Consider the following 9,391-nt stretch of genomic DNA (forward strand, 5'->3'; position numbering starts at 1 on the left):
GGGCCCGGCAGGGAGCTCCGCCCGGGCGCCTCGCCCCTCCCCGGGAAGCCGGGTCTCCAGCTTCCCCGGCTCTGCTTCCTGCACGGCGACCGGTTCGCACTCGGCGCGGTTCCTGCAGGGAGAGGTGTGTGGTTTACCTGATTGCACAGCACGAGTACGCAGGGCTGGACACTTGGGCTGAAGGGGACCGACTTCAGCCGGAATCTCTTCCCAAGAGCAGACCTCGTGCAAATAAAACGCCCCAGCAAACTCCATTTCTGGCGCCTTTCTAAAATGTCAACATAGCTCACGGGACTGCCACCCGATTTGGGGGCTACGAGCCTCTGGGCAGCTCGAGTTGAGTTGCGGGAGGGAGGTTGTTTGGAATATTGGTTAAGTCGAAACACTCCAACTACAAAGTGAAAAGGCAGGTAGGCGCACGCCTGCAAACCCAGCGCTTTGGAGGCTGAGGCAGGAGGATCCCCTCAAGTACCAGGTCAGCTAGTCTCAACAAAACAAAGTCAAAAGGCCCAAGTAGTGCGTAGGGGGTCCAAGTGGAGGATTCAGGAAAACGCTTACTTGGGCCGATTGTGGAAATCCTTTATTAGGCACGCGGGGTAGGTGCATTTTATTTGAAGCTCAAGACAAATCAAAAGAACCGGCCCCAACCCTGAGGGTTTTCCGGTCTTGAACTAGCACCCGAGGCCAACATGGGATAGCAAGGAAAAGTGGGAAGCAAAGGGAGCAGGGTCCCCGCTGCCTCGCGCGGTGCGTCTCTGCATCCTGGGGTGACTCGGCGGCCGCGCGAGGACGCTTCCCGAAAGGTGGGCCTGGCCAAGGGGAGGGGCCGCGGCAGGGCTCCTGCTGTTTGAGCGGAAAGGTGTGCGCGCCCTGGGGCGGCTTTTCCGGGGCTCGCTCATTGCCCCCGCCACCTCCGGGCTGCCGCGGGCCCGTCCCTCCCCCGCGCCCGCTCGGGCGCCGCACCCCGGCAGCCCCGCACCCGGGGCCTCACCTCTGGCCTCCTTTCGCCTGACCCTCGGGACCTCCGACCGCGTCCGGGACCTCTAGCCGCCAGCCTCTCCTGCAGCCCCCCTAGCCGCCGTTCACGTCCAGGACCGACCCAGCCCGCGACTCCGCCCCCGCCCCCCGGGGCCCCTCACCCTCCTCCCGCCCGCCTGGCCTGCCCGCGGGGCCGCCGCCGCCTGGTCCCCGCCCCTCGGGCCTCCCCGTGCGCCCGGCCCCTGCCTCTCCATTCATCGTGCCATTGTCTCCCGCCCCTCTCCCCCTCCCCAAGCGGCCTCCTCCCCCGCCGCTGCCACGTCGTGGTTTGAAGGAGCCAATGGGCGGCGCCGCCAGGTGCCTCTACCTGCGCCGCGTGGGGGAGGGGCCGGGCGCGGGGCGGGCAGGTAGAGCCGCCTCCCCAAACAGAGGCGCCTTCGCCATTGCGCGCGCCGGGGTGCAGCCCTGCTCCGGTCTCGCGGACGCACAGGCGAGCGAATACAAAAAGGGCGGCCCCGCGCGCGCTCCTTCCGCCCCTTCCTGCCGGGTGCGCGGCGGCCAGGTGCGGGCTCGGGGTGCGGACCGCCTTTCGCCCGGCGGCCGCGAGCGGGGCGGGCGCTCTCCCTTCGGCTCGCAGCGAGGGCTCGCGGTCCCACCCGCGCGCCGCCGGCCCGCCGCCCTCCGCGCCTCTCGCCATGACGGCGTCTCCGGACTACTTGGTGGTGCTTTTTGGGATCACTGCTGGGGCCACCGGGGCCAAGCTGGGCTCGGACGAGAAGGAGCTGATCCTGCTGCTGTGGAAGGTGGTGGATCTGGCCAACAAGAAGGTAACTGCCCCCGGATGTGTCCCGGGCGAGGAGTTCGTTGCAGGGGGAGGCGAGTGCCCTCGCCTCTGCCCACTCGCGAGCCGGGACCCGCGGCCTAGAGAAGCCGGAGGGAAGCCGAACTTGCTGGCCAAGCGCCTTGGAGCCCTTTTCAGCCTTCGGAACCCGGCCCAGCCTGCCGGGCCGAGACCAGGTGGCCTTCGTGGGCCCTGGGGTCCCCTCGGGGGCCTGGCGAGCTGATCCGGGTGGGGGCGGGGCGCAGAGGGGAGCCCGACCCGCGTCTCTGCCCTCGCAGGTGGGACAGTTGCACGAAGCCCTCGTGAGGCCGGATCACTTGGAGCTGACCGAGGACTGCAGAGAAGAAACGAAAATAGACGCCGACAGCCTGTCCTCCGCTCCGCAGCTGGACCAAGCTCTGCGACAGGTGACAGCCTGGCTCACGCCGCCCACTCCCACCCGACCCGCGAGCCTCACCCCTCGGGCGGCCGCGCGGGCCCCCGGGACGCGGCCGGAGATCACGCGTGGGTGGGCCGGCGGGGCCCCCGGAGGGGGGAGGGCGGGCGCCCCTCGTCGCCTGGGGGCTGGGGCCCAAATTTGCCGTCTTCGAGTTACTACCTCGGTCGCCCCTGGGGCCGGGAGTCGGCGGCGTCTTTCCTGTCGGAGAACGGGGTTGGAATCCGGGTCCGGACCCCAGGCGCGCGGCTCCCGGGTGGGGTTCGCGTCTGCGGCCCGGCCGGGGCAGGGGGCGCTGTGGCGCGCGCGGGGGCCGAGGCGCCCACGGTTTTGTCGCCACCTAGAAGTGCGCGCCTGCTTTCAGCCTCGGGACTCCCGAGCGAGGCAGTGTTCCAGCGCCGCTCCCGACGTGGCGTGGGTCCCAACCCCGGGAAGGGTGTGCAGGTCCGGACCTGTGCGCTGCTCCGCCGGGTCACCGGAGGGCCGGTGGCACCCTCCTCCGGGGTTGAGGTGACCTAGAACCCGGGGCCCGGGTGCTGCGGGCTGCTGCGTGGGGCCGGGCGGGGCGCCCGCACCTGTGCGAGCGTGGGTGAACGCCTGCGTCCCGCGCCCGGCCCTAGCGCGCGAGGTCGGGCCGCAGGAGAAAGTTACCATTTCTGGGTGGTTTCGAGAAGTATCCCCCGCCTCTCCAGAGCTCTGTGTGTCCACTACCCATTTATTTATTTATTTTTAAAATTATAAATGGGTTATGTTTCTTAAACCTGACGCGTAAAAATAAAAAGTCACCCCCGGGAATGATGTAACGTCAAGGCAATCTGCTAGTGAAATGAGATCTCGGATTTGGGTGAATTTGTCTAAAAAATAGAGGGGGTAGGGAAAGGGGAACCGCATTGCCCTACGAACTGGCTTGAAAGCGTCCTTAGGTTTGTGGGGAGTTCGTCTTCTTCCGGGTCCTCGGCTCGATGGGCTCGTATCACCCTAGGGTCCGCGTCCAGAGTTTGCAAACCCGGCGTCCCCGCGTCCCCCTGTGTTCTTTCAGTTTAACCAGTCGGTGAGCAATGAGCTGAATATTGGGGTGGGGACTTCCTTCTGCCTCTGTACCGACGGGCAGCTGCACATCAGGCAGATCCTGCATCCCGAGGCTTCCAAGAAGGTGAGAGTGCCGGCTTCGGAAACAGCGACCGGACTTTGGGGACGGTGGGAGGCTTTTAAGAAACGGTGTATCCAAGTGAATCTCCCTTTTAAAGGCCGCGGGGCGAAGTTACTGTTTAAACGGGTACCAGGTTTCATTTGGAGATTTTCAAAGCTCTGGAAAAGGATGGTGCTAATGTTAAGATGGTACATTTACTGTGACGTGTAGTTTACTGCAATTAAAAATGCATGACAATTGTATGGAGATGTCTGGGATTGTAGTGAGGGGGTTGAACTAAGGTTATCTGTAAATGCAATCTCTTGTTAAATTGTCAAGATTCTTGACATTCCCTCTTTTCCAAAGCTAGCATGGGGGGGCGCTGAATTTTTGATACGTAAAATAAATACAGGAGCCGGGGATATAGCTCAGCAGCACAGCACCTGCCTGACAAGTGGAAGGTCCTGAGTTCAATTCCCACCCCCCCAAAATAAATAAATAAATACAAGTAGGAAAGAAAAAAAGGACTTTAATACATTGTAATAATTCTACTTGTGGATATGCTTTATCCTAAGAAGCAGGGAACAACTGGCCATGGTGGTGTAAGGTTGTAATCCTAGCACTCTGAGAGGCTGAGGCAGGCAAGTTTGAACCCTGGTACTCAAGCTGGGGGTGGGGATCAGCAAAAGGAAGTTAAACTCAATTTTTATGTTGGGATAAGATCTTACTAAATTGTGCTGGGTGGCCTAGAACTTACGACCTGTTTACCTCACCCTTCTGCCTCAGCCTCCCCGGTAGCTGGAATTACAGGCATGGGCCACCATCCTTGGCCCTTTGCTAATCTTTTTGAGTATTGAGTGAGAAAATACACTCTTACCTGGCATAGGCTGTGATTTCTTTCCCTGGGAAGAATACTTATGGGCCATGGGACAATGACAAGCACAGACAGCTGCCCACAGTAGCCAGTCATTGCTAATGCGCCCGCTCTCAACAACTTAAATTAGTTTCAGCTGAACCCTTTTATTGTGGTAGGCGGCATCACAAGAGCTTGAAAAGACGGTATATTTGGGTAGCGGAAGCAGTGTGGATTGGCAATTGATGACATGGGCAAGTGCGGTCAGTGCCGATCTCCTGGAAGAATTGTCTGGAAGTAGGGAAAGCTGTGAATTAGTTAATTGTAAAATTTTAAAAATCTGCCGGGAGAAACTCAACGTTCCACTCCTTTGACAGGAGTCTTAGTAATTATTTGATTTTGTATTAAATGGAAGACCAGTCGCTGTATCCTTGATCCACAAATAGACACGTTTGAGGGTTCCTTCTTCCCCAAAATTGATATGGGGAGGGACTGGATGCCATGCTGTCCTTACTGTGCCGGAGGGAAACAGCTGTCTTGGGTTAGTTACTATAGGTGTCCTGTTTTGGGCTTGGGGGAATCTCCTAAGGAAAGAAAGTTTCCCCAGCCACTTCTCTTACGATTTTCATTAAATCCAAGAAACTAAAACAGTTTAGCAGCGTAACAAAAGTACTTCTGTATATTCACTGACAGACGAAATGACAAAACAGGAAGAAAACAGCACAAGCAATAGAGTAAAATGTTTTTTCCTAACATGAACATATTTGGGTAGAGTCTTTGAGGCTTCTGTAGAAAAGCATTCTTTTTTTAAGGAGTGTTTGTACTGTACAAAAATGCTTAGTACTAATATTTTTTATAACCATCAAGTAGTATTTTAAATAGGTCCAGCTGTTTACATTGACCCCTCATTGCTGTACATGTGAGCTATTGTTGTAACAGCTTTTCAATGAGCTTTCTTGGAGCTGGGGATGTAGCTCAGTGGTTACAGCACCTGCCTGGCAAGTGCAAAGTCCTAAGTTAATTCCTGGCACCTCCTAAAAAAAGAGCTTTCTTGTAGGTAATTGGGAGGATTTGTGATTCTTTTGGTAACGTGGAAGCTAAGACCATGATGCAGTGATCTGATTTCAAATATAGCACAAGCATGTCATTTTTTTTTTAATCAAAATTTTATCTGAGTATTAAGCACCTTGAAATATAAAGTACAGCCAGAGAACTATTACTTCTTACCAGTCATGGATGTTCTAGTAGCTGAATCCCTGTGGTAAGAAACAGAAACTATTCTGGACTTTTTATTTATTTGTATTTGCTTGTTTGATTTTTTTGTTTTGTTTTGTTTTGTTTTTTGGCATCTGGAATGGAACTCAGGACCTTGTGCTGGCCAGGCAGGCGCTTGTGCCGCTGAGCTATGTTCTCAGCCCTTAAGCATGTCATATCTAATAGAATTAAATAGAAGGAATTTGGATAGGTGACATCACTGAATAAATAACGAACATTGAAAAGTCTGTTTCCTTGGTTTTTTAACCTGCAAATGAGTAGAAATTCCTAGTAAGTAAACATAGACTGTTTTGAAACTTTATGAAGTCTATGCCAGGCATGATGGTACAGGCCTGTAATCCCAGCACTCAAGGGGCTGAGGCAGGAGGGACTTTGGTTGAAGGCAAGCCTGGGTTGTTTAGCAAGCTCCTGTCTCAAAAAAAGAACTGAAACCAAAAAAATAAAAATACTGTTTAAGAAATTATCTTTAAGTTATTCAGTAAGGGGTTTGGGGTCACAAAAAATAAATAATGGTGTCATATTTTCCTATACTATTGAACTTCGTTTAGTAACCATAAAAGTGATACTTGTAGGTAAGAACATTAGGTGACCATTTCTCCTTCCCTTTGGGATTTGTTTTTGTTTTTTATTTTTATTTTTTTTGGTTTTTCTCCCGTACCTGGAACCGAACTCACGACCTTGCGCTTGCCAGGCAGGCGCTTTTGCCGCTGAGCTAAATCCCCAGCCCCTGGGATTTGTGATACATATTTTACAATTCTAGTTTGAGTTCTAAGATACAGCCAGAATACTGGGCAGGAAAACTATTATGGGACTATAATTTGGCACAGAAATAATCTTTGTCAGTTAATCAGGTATTTACCATTTTAATCTATTTTACTACAGAAAATATACATTATTACACTTCAACAATAGTTAGACCTACTAAATTTTACAACTTACCTGTGTGAAAACAGATGCCTGAATGCACGGATGGTCTAAAATGAGTATAGCTGGGAAGGTATCTTACACAGATAATATATAGTAAAATAGTACGTAGCAGTCCAGATGTGTTACAGCTTCCAGAACGTTTTCAGCTCAGTGGCACAGTGCCTTGCTTGGCAAGTGCAAGGTCCTAAGTTCGACTTCTGGTACAAAAAAAATAATAAAATGTACCAGAGCGTTTTCAATGAAAATGTATAATGGGACACCAAGATTGTGTGTCTTCCATTCAAATAAAATTTTTCTGTGAGATGTATAGTCAAGATCTAAAACAATAACAGGAGCAACTATTCTAAAAAAACTACTTATATTAAGTTTTATATTTTAAAATATCATGGTAAAATATGCTTGTGTTCAATTCTTAGATTCTTAATTAGTAGGGAGACATTGAATCACACTCACCTACTTAACAGTATCTACCTTGTCCTTCCTCAGAATGTATTACTACCTGAATGCTTCTATTCCTTTTTTGATCTTCGAAAAGAATTCAAGAAATGTTGCCCTGGTTCGCCTGACATTGACAAGCTGGATGTTGCTGCGATGACAGAGTGTATCCTTCAAATGATTAGCCAAGAATCTTTTTGAAAATATTGCTCGGGGGCGGGGGGGAATGACTGACTCAAGAAATTTTTTTTTTTTTTTTTTGGTACTGGCTATTGAACCCAGCACTTTGTATTTGCCAGGCAGGCACTGTGCCACTGAGCTATGTCCCCGGCCCCTTCAAGACACTTCTAAATGCTTTAAACTTTGTCAGGATGTGGATAAAATTGTCCTGTCCAAAATTCGCCTGCACACTGTGTGAGGAGGAGCCAATAGAACAATTATAAGTATCTTTCAAAGTAGCTGTTAAACTGAATTTGTTTATTTAATTTATTGTTTGTTTTGGTACTTGGAATCTAGAACTCAGGGCCTTGTGCTTGCCAAGCAGTCCTTGGACCTGCTGAACTATATCCCCTGGCCTTTTCCTTTCTTGTTTTTGTGGGGAGGACTGTCTTGCTATGTAGTCTAGGCTGGTCTTGAACTCACTATGTAGCCCAGCCCACCTTTTTTTTTGTTTGTTTGCTTTGTTTTTTGTCTTTTTGAGATAGAGTCTCACTATGCAGTTGAGGCTGGCCTTGAACTCACTTTGTAGTCCAGGCTGGCCTCAACTCACAGCGATCCTCCTGCCTCAGCCTCCCAAGTGCTGGGATTACAGGCATAGGCCACTATATCCAGCAGCCCAGCCTTTCAAACTGAATTTATAAACAGTTAGTAGACAGACTTAGACATGGAGTTTTGTGAGGAGATTGCTCTGATGCAGATTGCAAAGCCCTTTGTCCCAGTTACCTTGGTCTTCAGTTTACTTGGGTTGTAGGTTACCTATCTTGCATTACCAGCTGCAGTTCAAGGGTTACCTTTTGACACCCCCCCAACCCACTGCCACCTCAGATCATGGTGGTTTTCTTTTTTTTTCCCTTCCAGTACCGGGAATTGAACTCATGACCTCACACTTGCCAGGCAGGCGCTGTGCCACTGAGCTAAATCCCCAGCCCCAAGATCATGGTGTTTTTGTTTTGTTTTGTTTTGTTTTTTTTCTCCGGTACCGGGAACCGAACTCACGACCTTGCGCTTGCCAGGCAGGCGCTTTTGCCGCTGAGCTAAATCCCCAGCCCCATCATGGTGGTTTTAATAAGTCATCTTTAGGAGTGACAATATGAGGTTGGGATTGTCCTCAGATTATTTACATGCCAAGATAGTATATGTGATGTAGATTCTGTAATCCTAAATCTTAAAATCACGAGTGACCTGCTACATTGCATTTGGATTTTTTTTTTTTTTTTTCCCTCCAGTACCAGGAACCGAACTCACGACCTTGCACTTGCCAGGCAGGCGCTTTGCTGCTGAGCTAAATCCCCAGCCCTGCATTTGGATTTTAAAGTGCTAATGTATCAGATGGGAACCTGCGTCAAAGGAGTTCCCTCAAAGCCACTGTGAGAACCCTTGAGAAGTATGCACTGACAACAAATACTGCAGCTGGGAAAAAATTGGGGCTCAGGCTGTTAGCTGTTAGTAATGCATGCGCTTGTACAAACACGTAAAATTTTAGCAGTAGATAGGGGAAGAAAAGTTCATACGTTATCTTGCAACAACTTAGACAATTTCAGAAGGAAAGGCAATGTACTACAAGTTACTTATAAAGAACCCTGGGACTAGGTACATAGCTCAGTGGCATAGCACCTGCCTGGCAAGTGTGAGGTCCTGAGTTCAATTCCTGGTACAAAAAAAAAAAACAAAACCCCAAAAAAAACCCTTTCCCTAGCAATTATTGGTCAGTGAACTAGTAAAAGTGCCCATGCCTATAAATAGGAGGTTCTGAGGTTTAGGCGTTTTGAATGTGTTGACCGTTTAAAGAAAACTTGTCAAATGTTCATCCATTCTTTTGTCTGCCTCTTAAGATCTTCATGCGTGTAAAAAATGGGGTTATTAGCAAAGTTTTCAAAATGTTCACCTGGGCTTTCTTCTTGTGCCATACTGTGATTTTCTCTGTACTGTATATAGTCCTTCTTACTACGTGACCTTTAGGTAAGTGGGTAGGATGCTGGGCTAATGATCTTTTTAAAATCTTTTAATTCTGGCTCTGTAAGGGTATGCTGGCTGTCACTTTTCAGGGACCATGGAGATAAGAATCAAACATTTGACCCCAGCTAGGCACCGTACTGCATGCACAATCCCAGCCACTGCACAGGTTGAGCCGAGAAGAATGCAGATTTGAGGCCAGCCTGGAGAACTTATTGAGGCCTCATCAGAGAATAATTAAAAAGGCCTGGGCGTGTAGCTCAGCGTAGAGTGCCCCTGGGATGCATCCCCCCAGTAATGTTGGTGGGGGTGGGTGTCACATTAAAGACATCGGGAGAAAGAGGC

General features: G+C 50.6%; 1 protein-coding gene and 1 long non-coding RNA gene across 5 annotated transcripts in view; one reads left to right on the forward strand and one right to left on the reverse strand.

Moving 5' to 3' along the window:
• Positions 1-563: 563 nt before the first annotated feature.
• Positions 564-1,622, reverse strand: LOC106148210. The gene is made up of 2 exons (XR_001233449.1): positions 992-1,622; positions 564-843 (listed from the first exon to the last, which is right to left on the reverse strand). It is a non-coding gene; the product is annotated as an uncharacterized LOC106148210 (long non-coding RNA).
• Positions 1,623-1,628: 6 nt separating this feature from the next.
• Esrp1 (epithelial splicing regulatory protein 1) overlaps positions 1,629-9,391 on the forward strand; it is a gene marked incomplete at its 5' end in the record, with an annotated part of 67,408 nt that continues 59,645 nt past the window's right edge. For all 4 annotated transcript variants that reach the window (XM_005381817.2, XM_005381812.2, XM_005381816.2 and 1 more), the window contains 4 exon segments: positions 1,629-1,805; positions 2,098-2,226; positions 3,295-3,408; positions 6,926-7,040. In XM_005381817.2, coding sequence (XP_005381874.1) covers positions 1,674-1,805; positions 2,098-2,226; positions 3,295-3,408; positions 6,926-7,040 — 490 coding nt within the window.

The sequence above is a fragment of the Chinchilla lanigera genome, unplaced genomic scaffold, assembly GCF_000276665.1.
Source record: "Chinchilla lanigera isolate Chin_1 unplaced genomic scaffold, ChiLan1.0 scaffold00016, whole genome shotgun sequence".
Classification (NCBI taxonomy): Eukaryota; Metazoa; Chordata; class Mammalia; order Rodentia; family Chinchillidae; genus Chinchilla; species Chinchilla lanigera.